The 25,841-nt window shown below is 47.1% G+C and overlaps 4 protein-coding genes across 5 annotated transcripts; all 4 read left to right on the top strand.

Annotated features, from left to right (window-relative positions):
- Positions 1 to 534: 534 nt before the first annotated feature.
- On the top strand, positions 535 to 5,824 carry LOC127314437 (hydroxyproline O-galactosyltransferase GALT2). The gene is made up of 7 exons (XM_051344902.2): positions 535 to 1,535; positions 2,931 to 3,163; positions 3,250 to 3,540; positions 4,063 to 4,191; positions 4,553 to 4,726; positions 5,062 to 5,169; positions 5,263 to 5,824. Exons 1-7 carry the CDS (start codon positions 776 to 778, stop codon positions 5,467 to 5,469), a joined length of 1,902 nt encoding a protein of 633 aa, XP_051200862.1. The 5' UTR covers positions 535 to 775; the 3' UTR covers positions 5,470 to 5,824.
- A 2,490-nt stretch (positions 5,825 to 8,314) lies between these two features.
- Positions 8,315 to 10,478, top strand: LOC127314438 (pentatricopeptide repeat-containing protein At1g53600, mitochondrial-like). Its single transcript, XM_051344903.2, has one exon. It carries the CDS (start codon positions 8,373 to 8,375, stop codon positions 10,476 to 10,478), a length of 2,106 nt encoding a protein of 701 aa, XP_051200863.1. The 5' UTR covers positions 8,315 to 8,372.
- A 16-nt stretch (positions 10,479 to 10,494) lies between these two features.
- Positions 10,495 to 13,647, top strand: LOC127314439 (cytochrome P450 703A2). Of its 2 annotated transcripts, XM_051344905.2 has the most exons (3): positions 10,495 to 10,774; positions 11,483 to 12,354; positions 12,869 to 13,647. In XM_051344905.2, exons 2-3 carry the CDS (start codon positions 11,506 to 11,508, stop codon positions 13,532 to 13,534), a joined length of 1,515 nt encoding a protein of 504 aa, XP_051200865.1. In that variant the 5' UTR covers positions 10,495 to 10,774; positions 11,483 to 11,505; the 3' UTR covers positions 13,535 to 13,647. The 2 variants fall into 2 exon arrangements, with proteins under 2 accessions (XP_051200865.1, XP_051200864.1); XM_051344904.2 differs by lacking the exon at positions 10,495 to 10,774 and having other exon boundaries at positions 10,827 to 12,354.
- A 386-nt stretch (positions 13,648 to 14,033) lies between these two features.
- LOC127315637 (non-specific lipid-transfer protein A-like) lies at positions 14,034 to 14,546 on the top strand. Its single transcript, XM_051346107.2, has 2 exons — positions 14,034 to 14,437; positions 14,505 to 14,546. The coding sequence occupies exons 1-2, from the start codon at positions 14,063 to 14,065 to the stop codon at positions 14,544 to 14,546; spliced, it is 417 nt and encodes a 138-aa protein (XP_051202067.1). The 5' UTR covers positions 14,034 to 14,062.
- Positions 14,547 to 25,841: the final 11,295 nt, after the last annotated feature.

The following is a 25,841-nucleotide window of genomic DNA, read 5'->3' as shown; positions in this document are numbered from 1 at the left end:
TCTGAATTACAATACTAGTACCCACAGGGAGTGGAATGTGGCTCTTCCTAAACTAATTATTGCTTTGTTATTCCCGGTTATAGTCATAACATCTTTCTTTCTCTTAGTAAGAGTTTGGAAGTATTTCGTTTCCCTTAAAATTATGTTAGTGGTAGCACTATCCGCTAAACATAATAATGTTTGTGTCTGTGCTAAGAAGAATATGCTAGGGAATCTAATAAGTGCCTCATTAGCCTTAAATCAACTCTAATTGACTCCTAACACCTAGGAAGAAAAATACAGCTTGGTCGACAATAATGTTTAGAGGAGGTTAGCACATGAGATAACAAATCAAGCTTCCACATGGGTAGCAAGTGCCAATCGACGTGGCCACCGCAGGCTACACTGGCAGTCCAACGTGGCTAGCACGGTCCGGAGGTGACCGAACCGGACAATTAAGCGTGGACTCCAACGCCGGAAGCCGGAAGCCGTAAGCCGGCCGGAGCCAAACCAGACAAAAAAACAGGTCCACATCACGGGCGGCCTCTCCATTTCCGATTGCCCCCACCACCACCACCACTCTCCGACCTCCCCGCACGCACGCGCGCGCATCTCCAACTCGCCACCTCGCCGCTCGCCTCGCCAGATCCGGCCGCCGCTCGCCGGCGGCAGGCGCAACGCGGCGCCGCCTGCCCTCGCCGCCAGGCCGCACAAAGGATCGCCACCTCCGCCCACGGCGTGGCGCGAGAGCGGCAACGCGGGGCCCTGGCCACGGCCCGCTGAGCGCGCGAGGGCAATGGCGCGGCGGTGGCGGCCGTCGCACCTGGTGTTCGCGGCGGCGGCGGCGTACCTCATCCTCATCTCCCTCAAGTTCCGCCGCGTGCTCGACCTGGCCACCTCCGACCTCTCCACCTCCGACCTCGCCTTCTCCTCCCCGTCCTCCACGGACCACCTGCCGCCTCTCCACCCAGGCATCTCCACCTCCCCATCCAACGCCACCCTCTTCCCCGTCCAGCCCTTCTGGCACCGCTACGACCGCGTCTCCCTGCCCGACCTCGCCGCGCGGAACCGCTCGGCGCTGGACCGCATGGCGGACGACGCCTGGGCCCTCGGCCTCACCGCCTGGGAGGACGCGGCGGCCTTCGCGGGCGACCCCGCCGACCTGGCCGCCGTCGACGCCGCCCCCGCCGACAAGTGCCCCGCCGCGGTCTCCGTCCGCGCGCGCGGCCGGGTCGTCATCCTGCCCTGCGGCCTCGCCGCCGGCTCCTCCGTCACCGTCGTCGGCACGCCCAGGGTCGCGCACAGGGAGTACGTGCCGCAGCTCGCCAGGATGCGACAGGGCGACGGCACCGTGCACGTCTCGCAGTTCATGGTCGAGCTGCAGGGCCTCAGGGCCGTAGACGGCGAGGACCCGCCCAGGATCCTGCACCTCAACCCCAGGCTCAGGGGGGACTGGAGCCAGCGACCCATCATCGAGCACAATACATGCTACAGGATGCAGTGGGGCTCGGCGCAGCGTTGTGACGGATTACCGCCGGAGGACAACGAAGATAAGGGTACATTTCTTTCTGATTAGTGCGAATCCCTTGTGATTTGTAGTAGTAATCCGGTTATTGTACTTGCATCCTTGCTACTTGCTAGTGGAGATAAGGGAAGAAGACACATCAATTGCATTGCCAAATTAGTACAGAGCTAGTGGAGCCATATTGCCATGTTTCTGTTTTGACTTTTGAAATTGCTAGTTAACCTTAACCATTGGGCTGCTATAGAGTTATGATGACCAATTAACCATCACAACTGCTTCTAAGTTCTAGCCCATGGAATGGCTAACGTTTATTCGATCAAACTATCAAAGAGCCCAACACATAAGGACTTTTTTGGTCAATGTGCAAGGAATTCTAGGGACTTAAATTTTGATGCCATTTTGCTATGGTAGATTCCTTTTAAATATGTACAACCTCTGATCCGTATTAACCGATGCGGGCACCACGCTAATCTACATGCAGTTAATTACTCTGTGTCGATTAAAAACGACTGGAGGGAGTAGATGGAATGACGATGTTAGAGCTATAATGTCGTTTAGTGCCCCTCTCTTCGATCAAACTATCAAAGAGCCCAACACATAAGGACTTTTTTGGCCAATGTGCAAGGAATTCTAGGGACTTAAATTTTGATGCCATTGCCATTTTGCTATGGTAGATTCCTTTTTAATATGTACAACCTCTGATCCGTATTAACCGACGCGGGCACCACGCTAATCTACATGCAGTTAATTACTCTGCGTCGATTAAAAATGACTGGAGGGAGTAGATGGAATGACGATGTTAGAGCTATAATGTCATTTAGTGCCCCTCTCTTCGATCAAACTATCAAAGAGCCCAACACATAAGGACTTTTTTGGCCAATGTGCAAGGAATTCTAGGGACTTATATTTTGATGCCATTACCATTTTGCTATGGTAGATTCCTTTTTAATATGTTGATGGGATGACCATGTTAGAGCTATAATAATGTTTAGTGCCTCTATCGTTTGAGTAATATCCGTTTAAACTAGTACCATTAAGAATTACACTTGCATATGTACGTACCATTTCTATGATTATTCACTAGTACCTTAATATCTACCATGTGTTATTGCATGTCAGTATAACAGAGAATTATGAATAGATCTATGGGGTATGGACAATTTCTCAATTGCATAGGATTTTTCCTTTTTGGAAGTGCTTGCTTTCACATCCGTCCAAATGTTACCTGACGTGATATGCCTGATACATATTGAAGTAATACAAAAATTTATTCAAACTGTCATTTTTTTTTTGGAATATCCATTTTAGCACTTTTCATTGCAAAATGAAAACCTCAAGGTGTTAGCTCCTCTATGGTAACACTATGTCCTTTTATCCTCAGGCTAGCATATTTGGCTAAAACCTACAATTTCATATTTTTGGACAGTCGATGGGTTCACCAAATGTGAAAAATGGATACGTGATGATATCGTTGACAGAAAAGAATCCAAGACAACTTCATGGCTAAAGAGGTTTATAGGGCGTGCGAAGAAACCAGCAATGACTTGGCCATTCCCTTTTGTAGAAGACAGGCTGTTTGTTCTTACAATACAAGCTGGAGTTGAAGGTTTCCACATATATGTTGGTGGCCGCCATGTGACATCTTTCCCTTATCGGCCAGTATGTTCTTCACAGATGTTAATCCTGCTTCCCTTCTGTTATGATATTTAGAAGAAACTCTAATGGGCAAAGACAATCATTTTCAGGGATTCACTCTTGAGGACGCAACAGGATTATATGTTAAGGGTGATGTGGATGTCCATTCAGTCTATGGCACTGCTCTTCCTATGTCTCATCCCAGTTTTTCTCTCCAGCAAGTCCTTGAGATGTCAGATAAATGGAGGTCCCAACCACTGCCAAGAGATCCAGTGTACCTTTTTATCGGAATACTCTCGGCATCGAATCATTTTGCTGAACGCATGGCTGTGAGAAAAACTTGGATGCAAACTTCAGAAATTAGGTCTTCTAAAGTAGTAGCACGATTCTTTGTTGCACTGGTAAGCAAATTGTGCATTCAAACTAAATCATATCTCCGTCAAAAGTGTCTTTGTCCTTTGTCTGTGCAATGCATCTTTAGATTTTCTTACTAGTGTTCTATATTTATATGCATGATCAGTTTGTCGATTGGAATACTGGAATTATGGAAGTACAATATATCATACAAGTTGTAATATGCAAGCCACATATCTGATCCACATGCACAAACAAATTTGGTCTGAAATTTCTTCTATGCAGAGGACTCTACTGGCTATCTACGGCTCATCTTCATGCATTGATTGCCATTGTCTTGAATTATTTGACATAGCTTCACTAGCTTATAATTTATGCATACTTCTTACATATATGCAATAAAAACAAATCAGTATCAGCATTGAATATCTACTAATTAACTTGTTAATGACATGCACTCAATTGATAGGAAATATCAGTAGCATGTTTATTATGTCGTAAAGAAAAAAAGTGTTCGTCAGGAAATGAATGCATGCCATAATGTTATTCATCACAAATTGTGGTTGCAGAATTCTAGGAAGGAGGTCAATGTGATGCTGAAGAAAGAGGCGGAATACTTTGGAGATATTGTCATTTTGCCATTCATAGATCGTTATGAACTGGTAGTTCTTAAGACAATCGCTATTTGCGAGTATGGGGTGAGACCCTCTTTGCTTTGCTATCATCATCTTTCGTTAGACTTCTGCTGCAGTTATGGCATAGAAATTGATCTCCAATGCCAACTGGAAGTTGTAAGCCAGCCCGCACTCAATAAATGGCAATGGCCTTATTGCTTACCTTAACAAAAGAGATTGTTTGAGCTTAAGCTTCAAGCAGCTTAAGCTCTACCACTTTGGAGCGAGGAGCTTAATTACTTTCCATGTAACTCTTTGAGAGTCACTTCCCTCCAAACTGGGATTATAGTCTATGGGTATCACAAAAGTTACATGAATACAAGTCGCTATGCATAGTGTTAACTATATAACAAACCTGACATCTGCTCATCATATCACCTTGCAGGTGCAGAATTTGACAGCTGCCCATGTCATGAAGTGCGACGACGATACATTTGTGAGGGTAGATGTGGTCCTTAGACACATCAAGATGAACTCTTTAAGCAAACCATTATATATGGGAAACCTTAATCTCTTGCACAGACCACTGAGAACTGGAAAATGGGCAGTTACGGAGGAGGTATTATCATTTAAAAGAAACAATACACTCAAGTTAATCAGTTGATTATTCAAAGTTCATTTATTATCTGTTTAGATGTCATGCAAACCTGTGAGTTAATCTGTTATACTGCTGCTTACCTGAATCTTTTTTTCTAACCGAGATATGTAATCTCACAAATTTGTGAGCTGTGTTTTACTGCCTTAAAGGCTGAGCAGACGACTTTATGTGGCCATTCAAACATAGGAAATTCTCTAAATGTCCACCATGAACTTGTATTTTTCTTTATAAATTTGAATCCTTTTTCCAACATATGTGCCATTATCTTCATTTTGATCCCTACTCATACAATGCAGGAATGGCCTGAAGATATTTACCCACCTTATGCAAACGGACCTGGTTATGTAATTTCTGGTGCGATAGCAAAATTCGTCATGTCTCAGCATGCCAATCAGAGTTTAAGGGTGAGCCTCCCATCCATTGATGTAACTTACTACCTTTTGATAACCTGTATCATGTTGTTCAATCAGTCTACTTTTTTTGGCTATGCTTTGCAGCTATTCAAGATGGAGGATGTAAGTATGGGGCTATGGGTCGAAAAGTTCAATTCTACGATGCCTGTCAGGTATTCTCACAGCTGGAAGTTCTGCCAGTACGGTTGCCTCGAGAACTACTACACGGCACATTATCAGTCACCAAGGCAAATGCTATGTTTGTGGGAGAAGTTGGTCCGGGGTCGCCCATCCTGCTGCAACTACAGATAGCGGGATGTGATCTGTCATTCACTTGGTAGTCAGCATATTCCTTCTATCCCAGCCGGTGAGTTTGGCTGTGGCTGGTGTTCCCTTTTTTTGACACGAATCACCCATGGATAGCTTAGAGGCTGCTGCTCCCTTTGCTCAATTGAGCTTACATTGCTGTGAGGTTGAAGCTTGAAGATTAGGTAGGAAGCTGCAACCCTCTGGTTTCATACATTTGCCTGGTTTACGTTCATGTAATTGGTCCCACTTTTCTTTGAGGGAAATTAATCCCATTTTGACGTAGAAGATGTGATCAAAATATATTGAGATGTATGTCTGTTGATAACTTATGGTAGACAAAATGATCACATGTTCTTCTCGTCTCTGGGTGATGTTAAATCATCATAGTTTCTTCTCATTTATGATTATACTTATTATTTCTTCCCCTCACATGGTGGGGTATCACATCGGCGGCTGGAGTTCTGCTGCTACCAAAGTTCCAGCGGCAAGAGTAAAATGATATGTATGTATGCCACAGTTGGAAGAAACATTTGTAATTGTTCAAATCAAGAATCACCATTAGAGATGTTAATGATATACTCCATATTTTCACTAGTATATGATCTTGTCACCTTAGGGCATTTTCAATGGGGCGGCGCAAATCGGACGCCTAAATTGTCCGCGGGCATCCGTTTGCGTCGCCCCGAGGACGCGAAAAAGATCGTTTTTGTCCGTTTGTCCGTTTGCACCTGGGAGTGTCTCCAGCGGCTCGACGCATTTCTGCGTCGGCATGAATTAGGATGTTTGAAAACAACAAAATAAAGAGTTTCAACGAAGTCATAGTTATTACATCCAAATAATAAAAAAACTACATGAAAATAAGATGGTATTCCACATTATCTTCATGGCTAGCCAATGCCCACCGATGCTTAATCAGATTCGTCTGCAGCCGTTTGCACATGGTCTCATCAGTGACTTCTACATTCATATTCATATGCAGATAGTCCTCCGAACATAAATCCCTAGTTATTGGCGCAACCAGCTCACCTTGAATTCTCAGTGGTTCTCATTGCGGCCATCAGGACGCTCGTTCTCAACGATCATGTTGTGCATGACCACGCAGCATATTATCACCTCATGCATGGTCTTCAACGACCATGTTCTTGCCGGGTGACAAATGCCCACCGAGCTTGGAGCACACCAAATCCTTGCTCCACATCTTTCCTGCAAGCCTCTTGTATCTTGGCAAACCTCTTTGTCTTCTCCGAGTTTGGATTATGGACACTCTTCACCAGTGTGGCCCAGTCAGGGTAGATGCCATCAGCAAGATAATATGGCTTGTCATATTCATTTCCATTGACCTCGTAGCTCATCCGGGGAGCTTTGCCTTGCTTAAGCCTGTTGACAATCGGTGATCGGTGCAACACATTGATGTCATTGCTGGAACCGGCCATGCCAAAGAATGAATGTCAAATCCATAAATCTTGAGAATGACAGCTTCAAGAATGACAGTCCGTCCCTCCACATGCTCGATGTACTGACCCTGCCATCCAAATGGACAGTTCTTTCACTCCCAGTGCATGCAATCTATGCCGCCAATCATTCATGGGAACCCTCTAGACTCGTTGACAGACAACATCCGCCTTATATCCTCAACAGTTGACTCCCTACAGTAACGTTGTCCGAACGGCAATCACGGCTCGGTAAAACCTGCACATGGCCTCAAGGCAGGTGCTCTCACTCATTCGAAGATACTCATCGAATATATCAGCAGCCATTCCATATGATAGCATGCGAATAGCCGCAGAGCATTTTTGGTAGGAGGTGAAGCCTAGCGCATCTGTTGCATCGGGCTTGCATTGGAAGTAGGGGTCGTAGTTTCTGACGCCCCGTAGAATAACCATGAACAACTCCCTTGACATCCTGTACCGGTGCCTAAACATTTTTTTTCTTGAACATCGGATCGGTGCGGTGGAAGTAGTCCCTGTGGAGCCGGAGGTGCCCTTCCACTCTGTTGCGCGGCATGTTTTTTGAGCGGCCCTTGACAGGGCCCCGGTGCACCGACACCTGCTTTGAATTGAACTCGTGGAGGATGGAGACCGCAACAGTAGCCAATGTCTGCGTCGACTGATCGGACTCCTCGTCGGAAGAGGAGTCAACGACCTCCGCGCGGAACTTTTCTTGCCACATGTTCATCTGCGTGGGTACAAACTGCGGATCAATGGCCGTGCATAATAACGCCGAAAACACGAGTAAGAAACCTACCGGCGCAATTGACCGAACAGGTCGTGCGCGGCGAGGCCGGGCAGCGCAACCGGCAACGTTTGGCCCCAAAACAGACGACGGGTGCGCCGTAGCCTACCTCGACTACGATCCTGCTCTCCCGCGCGCCGAGAACCGAGCCGACGGTGAGTACTGCGGCGCTGCGGCGGGACGGCGACGGGTGGGGTTGGGGTGGTGGCGTCGCACTAGGGAAGCAAAGAAGAGGAAAAAGAAGCAAATCGAAGCGCTCGATTCCACTGTCCCTGACATGCGGGACCGGGTAAGAAAAGAAGGACGCTCGACGCGATCGCGGAAACACAAACCTGGCGCATATTTGAACCAGATTTGCGTCGCTGCAGATGACCTATTCACTTTGGCGTCGCCCCACTTGAACAAAACCCAAACACATTTTTGGCCACTACGGACGCAAAGATAGCTCATGTCGTCCCGTTGGAGATGCTGTTACAAGCTATGCCTTCAAATTGGTCGAATCATGACATGTTTAGTCGCTTTTCATAATTTGTCAGCTTCTGTGCCACGTGAGCACGCGGAAAGATGTGGTAAGATTTTATTTGTTTTAGAAAAATGTTGCTGAAACCAAATGCCACGAACTTGTCTAACTAAATGTGAAGCTTACACAATATTGGAAAAGCAGAGAATTGTCGATGCTCGGAGTTTACTTCTCCGGCGGGAGCCGGCGTTTCATGTCTCCACTGGCACACACGGTGGTTTCCGCACCGCCAATGGCTGCGCTGCGACCCCGACTCCCAAGCGCCCCCGCCATCGCCACTCTCGCCGGCGTCCCCCGCCGCCACGCAATCCCGCAGGAGGAGGCCCCGCCGCCACGCCGCCATGCCAACACAGCCCACCTCAACGCGCTGCTCACGTCCTACGGCCGCCGCGGCCGCCTCCGGGACGCCCAGGAGCTGTTCGACCGAATGCCCCGCCGGGACGTCATCTCCTGGACCGCGCTCCTCACCGCCTACGCCGACAACGGCGACCTCGCCTCCGCGCGCCTCGTCTTCGACGACATGCCCCGCCGTAACGCCGCCTCCTGGAACGCCCTGCTCTCCGTCTACCTCCGCGCTGGTCAACCAGCCGCCGCGCACGCGCTCTTCTGCAAGGCGCCGGCCAGGAACGCGGTGTCCTACGGCGCCGTCATCTCAGGGCTCGCCAGGGCAGGGATGCTCCGCGAGGCCGAGGCCGTGTACGCGGAGGTGCCACGGCACTGGCGTGACCCAGTTGCGTCAAACGCGCTGCTGGCCGGGTACTTGAGGGCCGGCGAGCTTGGCATGGCGCTGAGGGTGTTCGAGGGAATGACGGTGAGGGATGTCATATCCTGGAGCACCGTCGTTGATGGGCTCTGCAAGCATGGAAGCTTGTCGGAGGCCAGGAAGGTGTTCGAGACCATGCCGGAGCGGGATGTGGTGTCGTGGACCTCGATGATCCGTGGATATGTGCAACATAGGATGTACAGAGATAGCTTGCTGCTGTTTCTGGACATGAGAAGGGCAGGTGTGCAGGTCAATACGACGACTCTCTCGGTTGCGCTCGATGCTTGTGCTGAGGCCGGCCTTGTCAGAGAAGGAATTCAGATTCACGGTTTGATTATAGCAATCGGGTTTGAGATCGACGTTTTCTTGGCTGATTCAGTAATCATCTTGTATTCCCGGTTTGGTTGGATGGTTGATGCTAGAAGGGTGTTTGCTTGCATGAAGTGGAAAGACATAGTATCGTGGAACTCGTTGATCACAGGCTATGTTCAGCATAACATGGTCGAGGAAGCACATGTGCTGTTCAAGTTAATGCCTGAGAAGGATGTCGTTTCTTGGACATCGATGGTTGTTGGGTTTGCTAACAGGGGCTGGATGAGGGAGTCTGTTGAACTTTTCGAGCAAATGCCAGGAAAAGACGAGGTTGCTTGGACTGCAGTTATTTCTAGTCTGACTGCAAATGGAGACTATTTAAGTGCAGTGCGGTGGTTTTGTCGCATTGCACAAGAAGGGTGCAAACCTAACACCATAGCTTTTAGTTGTCTACTCAGTGCTTTGGCCAGCCTGACAATGTTGAATCAGGGAATGCAAGCTCATGCGTACGCAATCAACATGGGATGGGTCTTTGACTCTTCTGTTCACACTTCTTTGGTATCACTGTACGCAAAGTGTGGAAGATTGGCTGAAGCTTATCGTGTTTTCTCAAGCATTAGCAGGCCAAGTCTTTTCGCTACTAATTCTATGATTACAGCATTTGCACAGCATAATTTTGCTGAAGGTGCGTTCAAACTTTTTACCAAAATGCAAATTGATGGCCACAAGCCTAACCATGTGACATTCTTGGGAATTCTGACTGCCTGTTCACGTGCTGGTTTGGTTCAACAAGGTTACAAATACTTTGAGTCAATGAGATCAGTCTATGGCATTGATCCAAACCCTGACCACTACACATGTATGGTTGATCTTTTAGGTCGTGCAGGCCTCCTCGCCGAAGCACTGGAAATGATTAACTCGATGTCTCAGAATGATCATTCTGATGCTTGGGCAGCTTTGCTCAGCGCTAGTAGTCTCCATTCCAATCTTGCTTATGCAAAAATAGCAGCACAGAAGCTTCTCGAGATGGATCCTTATGATGCAACAGCTTATACAGTCCTGTCAAATATGTTCTCATCTGCCGGGATGAAGGATGATGAAGCAGTGCTAAAAGGTTTACAGTTGTCCAACATGGCCAGTAAAAATGCTGGCTATAGCCTTATTATACAGGATAAGGTAGCATAAAACAGAACACACAATGAACACTTCTAGAGTTCTAGATTTAGGTAACTGGCAGGCCAAGACACAAAAATATAAAACTGACAGGCTGTGCTTATGTATGCATACATGTTGAGACACATAAATTGAGATGACTTTCCGAAAGAACTCACATGATCATGTGCAGTCCCTATTTTACTGCACTTGAAAGATCGAGGATCCTATGCACACAACTCATCTGCTATAGAGAAGTACTGAAGAACAAAGGATCTGCTTGCTGAGCGAAGCCTAAGGCTAATTTGAATGAGACAACTATGGCCAAGGTAAATTGGGTGGCTTATTTCTTATTGATCTTTTCGTTTCAGCAGCAGAATTTCCAACCTCTTAAGGTAGGCTTACAGGGAGAAGTGCACCAGGGAGTTAGATACTGTGTTTGAGATAACGATAGATTTCTCCATGTTCTCTTAAGTAAACTATGATTTATATCTGCTAGTATATTATTGATGTGGTAGATGTTGGAGTAAGATTTGCATGCTAAATATATTATGTCTTCATAATGACAGGAATCTGCTGAACAAACTTCTAGATGATGTTCGATCGTTCATGCCTAATTCAAAAAAAGTTTTGTAAAAATAGAATTTGTGCCAAGAAAATTGCTGATAACAGTGTGGAAGTCATATGTTTTGCGAATATAAGATCTGTTGTCAGTTTTTTTTTGTTCCAGTTCTTTTCTATATACATTTCCCTTGGCATTTTTCCGCTCTCTGCATCACTACCTTAGTCATGTCAAGATCATGACATTTGTTATACGATGTTAGGTGAGATGTTTAACCATACATATCAGCACAAGAATCATGACCACTCTAATACTCTAACCATATCGCTTCAACTTAATGATTTTTCACCGGCAAGCTTGATGAGATCCCATAAATAGAACAACATTTGCAATTCGACTAGAATTTCCATCCTCTTGTGATCTATGGATCCACTTCTTCTTTCCATCATCTTATGCTCATGGATCCTTGCTGCAGTGTATTGGAGAAGATTCAACAGGATGAGGCTAAGGCTTCCACCTGGACCTCCAAGGTGGCCAATCTTTGGAAACCTTCTCCAGTTGAGTCCTCTTCCCCACAAGGACTTTGCTCGATTTTGCACCAAGTATGGACCCCTTGTCTATCTTCGTCTTGGAACCATTGATGCCATCACCACTGATGACCCTGAAGTCATCCGTGAAATACTTATCCGGCAAGATGAGATCTTTGCTTCACGGCCCCGGACATTGGCTGCTGTTCACCTTGCCTATGGGTGCGGTGACGTGGCTCTTGCTCCACTGGGGCCAAACTGGAAGAGGATGCGGAGGGTCTGCATGGAGCACCTGCTGACCACCAAGCGGCTGGAATCCTTTGCTGCTCACCGAGCTGAGGAAGCTGAGCACCTCTGTCAGTTTGTATGGGCTAAATCCCAGTCAGGTAAGCCTGTGAATCTCAGAGAGGTTCTTGGGGCCTTCTCAATGAACAATGTGACGAGAATGCTGCTAGGAAAGCAGTACTTTGGGCTGCAGTCAGCAGGCCCCGGTGAAGCGATGGAGTTCATGCACATCACCCATGAGCTGTTCTTTCTGCTGGGCCTGATCTATCTTGGCGATTACTTGCCTGCCTGGAGATGGGTCGATCCATATGGATGCGAGAAGAAGATGAGGGAGGTTGAGAAGAAGGTGGATGATTTTCACCAGAAGATAATTGATGAGCATAGGAAGGCAAGGGAGGCCAGGAAGAGTGCATCCCTTGATGATGATTGTGATGATAGCAAAGAAGAGATGGACTTTGTTGATGTGCTGCTTTCCTTGCCTGGCGAGAATGGGAAGGAGCACATGGAGGATGTGGAGATCAAAGCCTTAATGCAGGTATCTTTACTGTTCCTCAAGTTCATTTCCTTTAAGTTAGTTCGGTCTTTCCTGTTTGTGCTCTGTCAACATTGCATGTGCTATTCTTGAAACTATATATGACTTCCTAGTTGTTGTGCAATTATGTCTAAAAGAGAGCCACAAATAAGTTCTTTTACTTTTTTTTTGTAACCGAGTAGGGAATACACTGTTTGATTTCACAGCACAGTTTGGAATTTACCTATTCTTCTGAAACAGAAGCTTGGGATTTGCCATTATTTGTCTTTTGCACTAAAGAAAGCACCATGTTATTTCCATTGTAGATTATGTTGATTTAGGTTTGTAGGCACATGGTCGGTACTGCAAATGAATATATTGCTGCTACTGCTTCCCCCCTGAATCACAAAGAAATTGGAAGTACATTTACATGTTGATTATTGAGCGTGACTTCCTGTATCAGAAAAGTTAGGCTGAAGTTCACAACACATTCTGAATGAACAAACTCATCCATGCATGTGTATAACTGTATACGCAGGACATGATCGCTGCTGCAACTGATACTTCATCAGTGACCAACGAGTGGGTGATGGCAGAGGTGATCAAGAACCCGCGCGTCCTCCGCAAGATCCAGGAGGAGCTCGACGCCGTAGTCGGCCGCAGCCGCATGGTGGTGGAGTCGGACCTCCCCCACCTGACGTACCTCCGCTGCGTGGTCCGGGAGTCCTTCCGGATGCACCCGGCCGGGCCGTTCCTGATCCCGCACGAGTCCCTGAAGCCGACGACGATCATGGGCTACGACATCCCGGCGCAGACGAGGATCTTCATCAACACCCACGCGCTGGGCCGGAACCCGCGCATCTGGGACGACATCGAGGAGTTCCGGCCGGAGAGGCACCTCCCGGCGGACGGCGGGCGCGTGGAGATCAGCCACCTGCCGGACTTCAAGATCCTGCCTTTCAGCGCGGGGAAGCGCAAGTGCCCAGGTGCGCCGCTGGGCGTGATCCTGGTGCTCATGGCGCTCGCCAGGCTCTTCCACTGCTTCGACTGGTCCCCGCCGGACGGCCTCCGCCCTGAGGACATCGACACCAACGAAGTCTACGGGATGACCATGCCCAAGGCCAAGCCGCTCATCGCCGCCGCTCAACCGCGCTTGCCGCCGCAGATGTACGGCTCCTGTCCTAGCCATGGCATGCAGATGTAAGCTCGAGCAGAACATAGATCCTATTATACTGCCACAAGAATGGTGAACAAAAATACATATATGCACCCTGACAATTTCGGAACACAAAGAATTGAATGATTTCTTCCTGATCATTAACTGTCTCCTTTGATCTTTCGTTCACTAGGTGTAACCTGTAACTAATTAAGTCTTCCTCGTGCTTGAAATCTCTGAGTAAATAACTGAGCTAGCTTCATACTAGATGCATGCAATTACTTGGTGAACAACCATGACATAATGGTAGCTGCCAAGCAACATCTTCTGTTACAGAAGGCTGCCGCGGACTTCATACACAGCATCGTCTCTTCTGCCATGGCGTTGTAACAAACTAACCATCTCATCCATTCTCCGCACACAAACACACATGGCATTTAATGAGTATGGCATGGATCACCATGCATCTCCACGCTATAAAAAGCCCAGCCCGAAGCCACACTCCATGATCACAAGCTCCACACGGTCGAGAAGAAGATCACCACAAGCAAGCGGCCCGGTAGCTAGCTGGAGAAGATGAAGGGCACCGTGGCGGCGGCTGTCGTGGTGGCGGCACTGGCCGTGGCGTTACTGGCAGAGGTAGGCCACGGCGCGCTGACCTGCGTCGAGGTGGACGCCAACCTGCTCCCGTGCGCGGAGTACGTGACCGGCAAGGAGGCGGCACCGCCCGCCCTGTGCTGCCAAGGCGTGAAGCGCATCCGGGCGCTGCCGGCGGGGACGGTGGAGCGGCGGTTCGTCTGCGAGTGCATCAAGAGCGCGGCGGCGCGGTTCGACGGGCTCAAGAGCGACATCGCGCGCGACCTCCCGGCGGCGTGCGGCTCGCCCCTGCCGTTCCCTCTCGCCCTCGACTTCGACTGCAACACGTGCGTATCTTACCTCAGCATTGTTCGAGTACTTTCTTTTTTTGTGCTAGCATTTCTGATTGTTTGTTTCACTGTGCGTTTTGTTTCTGCTGCAGCATCCCGAGAGCATGAGCAAGAGCGCCCAAGATCGCTCCTAGGAAGGGAGCAAGACAGAGGAAAATCCAAATAGAGATGGAATAAAATATGGCCTCACAATATGCAAATGTTCTATCTGATATTAGCATCTTATAAATAACAAAGATGAAATCCAACACATGCGTTTTTTAGATTCGGTGCTGCTTCTTCTGTCGCAATTCATACATGGAGGCATATAGGGTGTGACTATTGAACTAACTTGGTGCTCAGACAGATGATGTTATCAAATCTTAGTTGCAACTCATAACTAGCATGAATCACAATGCAAACTAAATGGTATAGGACTTAACTCAGCACGAAGTAAATTTTTAGCTAGCCGAGAACTAGCAAATCCCAGGCATATATAACTTGTTTTCTCACAAAGCACAAAATAATTCATATTCTCAATTACTAAGCTGATCCTACTATGCAAACAGGGTAAGTGAAATCGTGAATCTCGTAATTATCGTCCCTCCAACAGAACTAAACTTGCAATGTCATCAGCCAAAAAAAAGTACCCATCCGATCAATAATAAATTAATGTTGGGGCTCTTTCGTTTCATAAAAAAAATCTTGGGGCTTTAGTTCAAGCTGTTCCATGTTGGTGAAGCGACAGTGGATGCCAGTCAATGGGTGTGTGTGTGCCATATCTACTAGCCTCGTGACCCAAAACACTTCCTGGCTCGACCGGTCTCTACTCTGAAAAAAATGCAACTTGGTCACAGACCTCGATCTAGTAGTTAAATACCCACGCCGATTCATAGAGTAGAAGATATCCGCGAGAGGACGCTGTCACTCGAACTCAAGCGACACGGTAGGTCTCACTCCATTAGGCTAGGCCTCGGTTCACCTCTAGTCTGTTCTCTCACCCACACCGATGGTATTGCACGATCGAACGAGAAGATAATCTCGTGGGGTGCTGGGTAGTGCGGCCAGATCTCGATCTAGTTGCCTCGAGTCGGGCCGAGGCAGGGGCCTGCGCCCCTTTCGAGCCGACCCACCTCCGCTCCAGATCTGCGGGCTCCCGCAGCCTTGGGGGCTGTTGGTTGCCGAACTGGTTGGTGGTGATCTCCTGGTGCCAGTGGCGGAGGACGAAAAAAATTTGAGGTCGGGTGAAATTTTAAACGCAAAAGAATAAACTGTTAGTTCATATGATGGTAAGCATAGTTGCCTAGTACTATGGTAATAGCAACATATTCTGAATCAAAAACAGCTCCGCGGTCTCCAGAAAACCTAGAAGCTAGATCCGCGTGGTTTGCAGGACTAGACGCGCGTGGCCGGACGGCTTGGCCAGGGAGTAGGGGAGTCGGAGGGATCTCGCCAGTGCATGGGCAGCTGGCGGCACAGTGAAACGATCAAAGACAAGTCTTGGTCTCCCGGGCGAAAGTCGTTTCTGGGCGACACAAATCACGATTGTTGTTCCTTCTCGCGATCGAGGCGAATGAATCGCAGGACACGGACGGTTGGTTTCCGTCAACCACGTGCGGCCCACCTAGCATAACCCAGTTCGTTTGCTTACTTGATTGTTCTCCTCCTGCCCGTCCAACTCCTGTTTTTTCTTTTGTTTTCCCTTAAAAAAAGGGTACAAAATTGATGGTATATCCACATATACATATATACACTCGATTGTTTGCCAAAAATCAAGGTAGGGCAAGTGCCACACCTTGCCCAAAGGGGAGCTCCGCCCCTGCCTGGTGCGGCGGCGGTGCGGCGGCATTCCGGCGGTGGTTTTGGATGGGCTCTCTGGCCGCCGCGCTTGCAGGCCAGGGCAGGGGCCCTGGGCTTTGGCTCAATCCGTCTCCAGTTTTGGCGTGCCCGGTAGCCACTGGGGCTGTCGGTTTGCAGCTCTGTTCCTCGTGAGGCGGCGGCGTTTTCCCGTCTCCTCTCTCGTTCGTCGGTGCTCTGAGTTGGGACGCCGGGGCGGCGGCCCTGGAAGGTGGGAGTCATGTTGGTTGGCGGGCGAGCCAATGACTCGTGTGCTGGCTGGTGACCACGGCCGTGAGGGCGGCGTGGTGGTCGGCGAGTCGAGTGTTGTGGGGGGTAGATGGCGGTGAGGTCGCCAAAGGGAAACCTTTGCCCCTCCGGCCACGGCGGCGGCGTCCGCGGGCAGCTTTCCCTTGTTGAAGGCGTCGTGAGGACAATCTCCGTCCCTCTACTTCGTCCGGGTGAAAACCCAAGATCCCCGGATCGGGCGGTGGCGGCACCCCGGTGTCGTGCTCTTCTTGAAGACACCGTCTTGGAACCCACAACGCGAGGCTCACCGATGGTCGTGATGGAGGTGATTCTTCGGCGATCTTCGGCAAGGCTTGCTACGTGCCCTTCCCTTGTCGAGCTTCCTTGGCGCTGTTGTTCGGTTTGTGAGCATCTTGGCTTGGTCCCCGGTGGTGGTCGGCTTCCGGTGGTGTTTCTGCGACGGAGTAGGTCTGTTGAGGCGCGCGTGAAAATGACTCGCTCTCGAGTGAGCTCCGGTCCGACACTGTAGACTCCAGCTCTGCTCCGAGTCCTCGTAGGCGCGTAGGCTGAGCTTGTTGGTCGCGCTTCCGGCTGTAGCTTCTTCGGTAGCTCGTGTGAGTGTGTGGTGTCGTTCTGTAAGCTGTGTCCAGCACTTTGTATCGTTCTCGCCGTTGGTGGCTTTGTTAATTCAAAGTTGGGCACTTGAGTGCCTTTTATCTAAAAAAAAAGATAATCTCGTGGGGACGATTTGATTCAGTGAAAAGAAAGAAAGTTGTTGCTAAACCACGACACTGGTTAATTAGGATTTGAATCAACTTGTGCTCAATCTGAAATCGAACATTACAAAGGTATCGTGTAATCACATATATTCCGTTCCAAATTATTTGACTTAGATGTGTACCTAGACAATAAAACATGTCTAATTTCATGGGTACCTACTACCTACACAGACACAATTCTTCATCATCATTAACACATTATAAAAAGGTCAAATATATCTTGTTCGCAAAACTAAATACACGAGAGAAAAATCGCATTATCAACAATTGGACACAACCATACACATTAGGTTACACATGAATACATGCATGGCGAACGAGCAAAAGAATTGGAATTAAAGAGTCACAGGTGCCGTAATAAAGAATTAAAGAATCCTCCATCAAAGAAAAAAAGAATTAAAGAATCCTGCAATGCATGATCTAGCTAGAAGCAATCAACCAGCACGGCGTGGCGCCGGCGCCGTGGCCTGCTCAGCCGGCGCGATCTTCTCCTGCTCCTCCTTGATTCGCTGGAGAACGCGGAGCCTGAGCGCCTGCAGGCGCTCCTGGTAGGCAAGCACCTCGGCCACCCCCATGCCGGCGATCTCCTCCTGGCTCTTCCTCAGCGCCTCCATAAGCTGCTGCGCCGGGCTGTGGCCGTTGCCGCTCGTGTGTGTCTCGCCGGAGTGCGGGGACACGGTGCCTACGCCGGCGCCGCTCGCCTCCGCCGGGAGTGCAACCTCGGCTTGCTTCTTGCTTCCACCGCTGCCACGGATGCCTTCGCCGGCACCCGCCATTGCTAGCGCCCGGTTACGATGCGACGTCGCAGAACTAAGCTTTGCTGGTGTTCCGCGCGCGATGAGAAGGAGTGCGTACCTGGTATGGTGTTGACCTATATATATACTCAGCCGGAGGCAGAGCGCGGAGCCGAGTAGGATTAAGGGTAATCTGTGTGGTTACGTTCGCTTAACACGAGATTAGTCCGAGTAGAATTGGGGTTCAGATCAGAATTCTTTTTCCGTAGTGAGTTGCACTACTGCAGTAGTGCACTAGTACATGCCTTTTGAAGCATCCTGGCAAGGGACTGGGTCTGCAATTCTGCATCGCACCAACTATAAAGCGGCTCAAAAGTTAATCCGTAAGTAACGCTTGATTCGGCAATTTTTCTGGAAACAGAAGTTGGCGAGCGCAAATCGGCCAAAATTTTGCGCGGGGGAACACGGTGGAAAAGGCGGGAGATCTCCGTTTAGACGAGCAAAGTAGCCTCGCTGCCCGCCATAGTCGGTCACCCCACCCCCCCCCCCCCCCCTCCCCCGCCCCGAAAACAAGATTCCCTTTAGCGAAGAAAGCGACAACGGTGATCTAAATCTGTGACGACGGCAATGAGCTAGATCTGCGGCGGAAATCTCCAGGACCGTCTCCCGCAACCTCTCCGACGAGCTGTGTAGCTGGTTTTCGAGTCCAAGACCTCCTGGAGTAGTGACCCATACCTGCCCCTTCGTCTTCGGCTCCGGCAAGATGCGGCCGCCATTCAAAAAGACTGTAAGCTTGACCAACCTACTCCCGCCCCTCCTCTTACTGATTTAGCTTACAAACAAGCCGACTTAGCCTAGATTCATGCCAATTTAGCTCCTGATTTAGCCGCATCAAAATGCCTAGGCCGGCCTGCAGAAGATATTTGTTCAAGCTGGTGCATTTGTAACTGTCATTCAGGCATGGGTGTTATGTCTGCACGCGAGAGTCATTCGTCAGAATACTAGGCCCAGCGTGACATATGCACCAATGTATGTCCGCGACAGAGAGATGATTAACAACCTGAATTACATCTACAACAATGACAATGTGCAATCTGTGAACATGCTAAGGATGAAAAAACTGCCTTCAACCAACTCGTGAACACATTAAGAGGAAGGGGTTGCCCAGGAACAACATCCACACTTGTATCGAAGAGCAAATTGCTATGTTCCTTCATGTCATCAGGCACAACCAACGATTTCGAGTCATCCATAGTACATGGAGGAGATCAACTGGTTGTAGGTACTTCAAGGAAGCGCTATATGCTATTGGAGAACTCAGAGGAGAGATGATCAAGCCTGCATCTTCGGCCACCCCCACGAAGATCGTTGAAAGTCACCGCTTCCTCTTTGCTCTTTGCTGGTGAGGGGTAATGTTACACTTGAAAGAAGTGGTAACTAGAACTACGTTTCGTAGATAACCAAACAACCAAAATGCGCGCTTGAGACACAAATTGTAGTTTTCTTGCCAACCAAACAAGACGCATAAATGGGCTAAAAAACTTTATTGGCAACCAAACAAAATGCCATTCAGGTATATGGATTTGGCCTAGTTAAACATGACTCTGTGGAAAAGATCTTACTTAATGTAGCAAAGGGATGCGACCAACCAATCACGCCCTACATGCTGCCGCGGTACCTAGTTCGCCGGGCTCGCAGATGAGTACATGAACGGCGTGGTGCACGTGGAGAACTGCAGGTCCGATTGATGCGGCTCGCGGCGTCGCAGATGTACGCCATGAATCTTGTCGACCGGAACAAGCTATTGCTTGCTTACTCCCTTGCTCAATTGCTCGGTATATGAGCCTCAAATTGTTTGCTTCTGCTAAATCATCCTTGGTTAATTGCAAAATGAGTGTAATAAACTGATCAAATACAGAGACTGAGGGTCTGGCAAGTAGGCTATATACTGCCTTTTCGTTCTGGACATCGATCGCGACACGATTTGCATTATATCCTTCGATACTTATTTTTGTATCACGTTTTAGTATTTGTCTATGAAGTTAGGTTGGGATAAATATTAGACGTGCGAGTTCGATATGAGAAAGGTTGGATGTTGACTGAAAGTCTAGGAAATGGGTCATACGGCTTTTGAGAAATATAGGTAAATGATTTTATTTTGAAAGCTTGACGACATGTATTTGCGAAAAAATGCAATAATTTATAGGGACAAAGCTGAAGGAATACCGATGAATAATATGCCAAAATACTATATTTATAAGGATTTGCTATGTCTTAGTCGGCTGAGAATTTTGAAGTCTCAATCACCAAAAAACATGCAGCGGAAACCGGCTGCATTTTTTTAGCTGAAAATGAGTTGTATTTTTCTCTAAACTGTAGTTATACTTTTACTTTTCTCTGTTGACTGAGTTCAACGTTCTTTGCTGAACTGGACGAGTATGATTTTATAACTGAAAAAGGCAAATCTAGATTTTCAGTGCCAGACTCTCAATTATGGATTTCCTTTTTTTGTTGTTGGACTGCTACAGATCAACCTTTTCTTCTTTTAACATTCACTTAGACAAATAATATTTGAAACTTTAAAACATGAGATCTTGTGTAGCTCCCGCTGTATTGGAATATACCAATGCGTATAAATATTACGAGACCTGCTACAAGTGGCACTATAATCTTTACCAAGTTGCTTTTCTTTTGTCATGCAAAAAAGTATCCCACTAATCCATTATAATATATTATGCCACTCCTTTTGCACGAGGTGTGGTTATAAACAAAAATAGAGAGATCCTTCCGCTTGATGATTTTCCGATGTAGCTTAGGGAAATTTCATTTGAACTACCTAGGCAAAAAATGTAGTAAGCTCACCTAGTGCTATCAGTGAAATCGACATTGCTAGCAATGTTCACCATCACTTTGTGGTTGAATGTGTGAAGAGGCGGAATCAAGTTGACCATTGAAAATTCAATTTTCTTCAACAAATTAAGGTTTTCAGACTTTTGGAACACACCCCGTGAGGTAGTTGTCTGCAAGCCTTATCTCCAAAAGCCCTTTTAAATTGCGTAGGCTCTAGCTTATTGTGCTATTGAGTGCATAACCCGGTAAGCTAAGCACTGCCATCTTCTTTCGAATGCAGGTGACACCAAGCTAGGACATGTAGGGGGTCACTTTCGATACAAGAGTCGGCTAGCTTGAGGGGTAATGAACATCGATGAGGAAACGGAGCATTACCTCTGATGAACATTTTTTTTGTCAAATTTGAGTAGGGGGCAGGTGCCCCCCCACCCGCCCTTGTCGGAGGTAGCCACCCTGACGCAGAAACTCGTGTTCTACGGGAGGAACTTGGAGGGGAGAATTAGCGTGCTGCATTTTTTTCAATCGGATGAAAAGTACATAGAATTGAGTGCGACCCTCGTCTTTCCTTTTGGTCCAGTCGCCCAATTGGTGCTATTTGGTTGAAAGATGATACATGTAACATATGTTAATTCCTTAATTATTCAAAGGCCAGCAATGCTGGAAGATCTAACGAAGAGACTATTCAAGTAAAATGGTGCTCAAGCCTACTGACCTAGCCTGTCGGAGCTAGCTAACGATGGGAATTGGTTAACCATTTACTTTCCGAACTCGAACCTAAAGAACCATTTCACATAAACGGTAAAACAGATTAACCATTTGGTTATTAGGGTTATAAATGGTTAACCATCGGTTCTTAAGGTTTGAACCTTTTTTGCTAAGATTTCGAATACATGTCGTTCCCAGCGAGCAGGATGAGCGAATTGAACTCTTAAGATTTTTATTGACAGTTTTGCATGCTGTGTGGATACCCTGCAATGTCAGTTGCCTAACAACATAGAGCCTCTACTTACAAAAACTACCGTGTAGGACCACGGAGGTGGCGTTTTGGCTCATAGGAGCAAATGCTCCCATTATACAAAATAATTAAAAAATAATTTTAAAAATGTCATAAAATTCTGACATAAATGTTTTGGTGTACATCGTGACATTCTTTGTTAGTGCACAAATTTTCATGGAGAAACAATATTTTATGCGGCGTGTACAAAAAAGACAAAAAAATTGTCCTGTATGTAGTCGTGTTATAGCATCAAAATTTGTCTTTTTTACAGGAGACATAATTTTTTTTAGTTTCTTTTGAAAACTTATGCACGAACATAAAATGTGTAGATGTACACGAAATTTTTTTACTTTAGAATTTTTTGACATTTCGAAATGTAGATTCACATAGTGGGAGCAAATGCTCCTATGAGCCAAAGTGAATATCTCCTAGGACCACCTGTTAGTGTTGTCACTTTTTTTTCTCCCAGAGCTAGTCATCTTCCTCCCGTAGCTGCTTCCACTTGAAGCCCAGCCACCTCGCCGTCTTGACGCTGGCCATGGCTTCCTCAGCCGCACCTCCCAACTATGCCATGTTGCAAAATACCAGCCTTCCTGCCAACAGAGACACCCCACCTCCCCCGTCCCATCCCCACGCTAGCCTGTCCGGTCGAGCTCCTGGACGGCAGCCAGGGCCTCCGTGCTGGGCCCCGTCGAGCTCGCGGATGGGTGCTTCCGAGGTCGGGTGCCGTATTTTCTCTGGATGGCGGGGCGGTAGGCCGGGAGCACCCAGGTGAGGCGGCTGCGTATGTCTCCCAGTTAACATCGATTCAGCCAGATCGACCTCCATTAGCAAAAAAGAATTCGATTTGGCCGACCGGAGTTGCATTCCGATGATCGGGGTAGCAAATTTCTGGCGGGGTAGTGGTTCTCCGGCGAGTACTGCGGCGACGTGGGCGAGCTGGTTAATACTTTTTCTAGGTGTACCGAGCGAGAGGAAGACAGAGTAGAGGTGGTCTAGCGGGAGGTGCCGTGCGCGGTTAACCTTTGGTACAAACGAGATCGAACCGTTTGAACCTAGATTGTTTCGGGGTTAACCACCTGACCCATTGGGTTCTTATTTAGGTTAGGTTAACCTAACCAATGGATAAAGGGGAACCAAGTCCCAATTTTAGAGGTAGTCCCCTTGAGGCAGCACTGATGGGAATTCATAATGGATTGCCTTAATTACGTTGGCACTCTAGAGGAGATTATTGTAATTAGCAAAGAATTTTCCCCACGAGGGTGACTCGAGGATTTATATTGAACTCTTGGAGGAATTGGTATAGAGTTATCTCTTTTCCTCTTCTTCTAGTAATCCTGCAAAGTAAGGAAATTGCCTTGTGTGCCCAACTTCACCGTGTGGTTGTTAAGCACAAGTTTTCGTATTAGTATTTGTAGATAATTAAAATATGTAGTAAAAGTAAAGCAAACAAAATAAACTAAGTAAACTAAGTACATGTAGTAGAGAGATAGTTGTTTTTGGGTTTTGTATGTGATTAAGTAAACTAATTATTTTTGTATTTTCGGATTAAAATATTGCTACAAATAGAAAGTAAGATAAATTGGAAAAGTGTTTCTTATGATTAAAATTAGAACGGGGTTCATGGGTTCACTTGTCTACTCTCTTTTTAAAGTTGTAGTGGATAATAACAATTCATCAATGAGATAATATTGGTGGAACTTCAATATGTGTTTGATAAGCATTCATATGTGCATCACGTCGTAACATATAGATGATGCAACACATCTCTCTTACACTCCACAAGAAAGGGAAAACTCCAAACAATCTTGTATTAAGAATTAACAGAGCATAGCCATAAATACTTTGACATGATGTTTAAATATCAAATATGCTACCTTGAACAAACAAGATCATCACTTTTATCACGTGGTAAACATAGCATATGCATTCACTTTATCCCTAGTGACAGGTAGCAAAGGAAAAGCGAAACCATAATAGACCATGAATTTGTTGTCACTATTCAATCACTAAACCATGTTACTCCATCTAATACAAAAATCTCTCTACACATGCTCTTGCATACAAGTTGGATCATTACCAATACTTAACGGGGTACATAATATGCATATATCAATACATCTTATACATAATATATTCCAATCTCATATCACAATATCATAGAATAAAGATCCACCACATAGAAATTACATATATAACCATAATCATGTTGGGAAACTCATATGATACTAAGATCTATAAAGAACAAGAGAGAAATAGATCAAGCTACTGCCACAAACTCATAGTATAGAGGTGGACTACTCCCGCTTCAACATGGTGTTGATGTGGAAGACCTTGGAAAAAGTGGAGATCCCTCCGTGGCAGCTCCGGTGGAGTTTTCCCCTCCAATCTTCGTCGTTGTAGCCTCTGTTTTCGTGTTTCGGTGTTTCTGCGGCGCTCCCCTAGAGAAAAACCTAGGAGGGTCATATATATAGAGCTTTTTAGGCCAAACGAAGTCGGCTGGCACACAAGATTGAAGCGAATCGGACGGTCGATGACGAAAAGAGAGGTGGTGGCGCGTCTCACAGTTGGGCGCGTGACGAGGGATCACCTCGGCAATGCCTACGGATTGTAGACTTGGGTTTTAGGAGAGAGCGACGAAGGAGATTCCGGGAGCGAGATTGGGCACACGATATACCCAGCTTCGGGTCCCCTTGGTGGAGGATCCCTACGTGCTGCTAGCAATCTATTATATGATCATAAGTATCTTTACAGGGTGCCGCCATAGGCGGAGCTATGTTGTCTATGTGTTGGCCCCTCTATCGGGTGTCCTGGCTAGCTTTATATACGCAACCAGCCTAGGGTTTTACAAGAGTCCTAGTCGACTACTTTTTCGGGTTGCCTTGTTGGGCCTTCTCCATATTGGGTCTTCTCCATATTGGGCTGAGCCAGGTATACTAATAATGGGTACCCGAAGGGTATGCCCATGTCAGTAGCCCCCGAGTGTCTAGGGAAGTCGAAGACTTGCGTAGAGACTCCAAGCAGAACCATCTCCAAAGTCAAAGAAATACAAGGCGAGGTCCATGTCGTAGATCATGTGTAGCGTAGATGATGTCTCGAAATTATTTTTCTATCGGGTGCGTGGCCAGCGCTTGATACGCGTGAAGCACATGTCCGTTGGGAACCCCAAGAGGAAGGTGTGATGCGTACAGCAGCAAGTTTTCCCTCAGTAAGAAACCAAGGTTATCGAACCAGTAGGATTCAAGGACCACGTGAAGGTTGTTGGCGGAGGAGTGTAGTGCGGCGCAACACCAGGGATTCCGGCGCCAACGTGGAACCTGCACAACACAATCAAAATATTTTTCCCTAACTTAATAGTGAGGTTGTCAATCTCACCGGCTTGCTGTAAACAAAGGATTAAACGTATGGTGTGGAAAATGATGTTTGTTTGCAATGAGCAGCAGAGAACAATGATTGCAGTAGATTGTATTCAGATGTAAAAGAATGGACCGGGGTCCACAGTTCACTAGTGGTGTCTCTCCAATAAGATAAATAGCATGTTGGGTGAACAAATTACAGTTGGGCAATTGACAAATAGAGAGGGCATAACAATGCACATACATATCATGATGACTACTATGAGATTTACTTAGGGCATTATGACAAAGTACATAGACCGCTATCCAGCATGCATCTATGCCTAAAAAGTCCACCTTCGGGTTAGCATCCGCACCCCTTCCAGTATTAAGTTGCAAACAACAGACAATTGCATTAAGTATGGTGCGTAATGTAATCAACACAAATATCCTTAGACAAAGCATCGATGTTTTATCCCTAGTGGCAACAGCACATCCACAACCTTAGAACTTTCTCACATCGTCCCAGGATACAATGGAGGCATGGACCCACTATCGAGCATAAATACTCCCTCTTGGAGTTACAAGTATCAACTTGGCCAGAGCCTCTACTAGCAACGGAGAGCATGCAAGATCATAAACAACACATATATGATAGATTGATAATCAA

The sequence above is a fragment of the Lolium perenne genome, chromosome 7, assembly GCF_019359855.2.
Source record: "Lolium perenne isolate Kyuss_39 chromosome 7, Kyuss_2.0, whole genome shotgun sequence".
In the NCBI taxonomy this organism is placed as follows: domain Eukaryota; kingdom Viridiplantae; phylum Streptophyta; class Magnoliopsida; order Poales; family Poaceae; genus Lolium; species Lolium perenne.
Note: the sequence above shows the minus strand (reverse complement) of the source record. Positions and strands in the feature narration are given on the sequence as shown.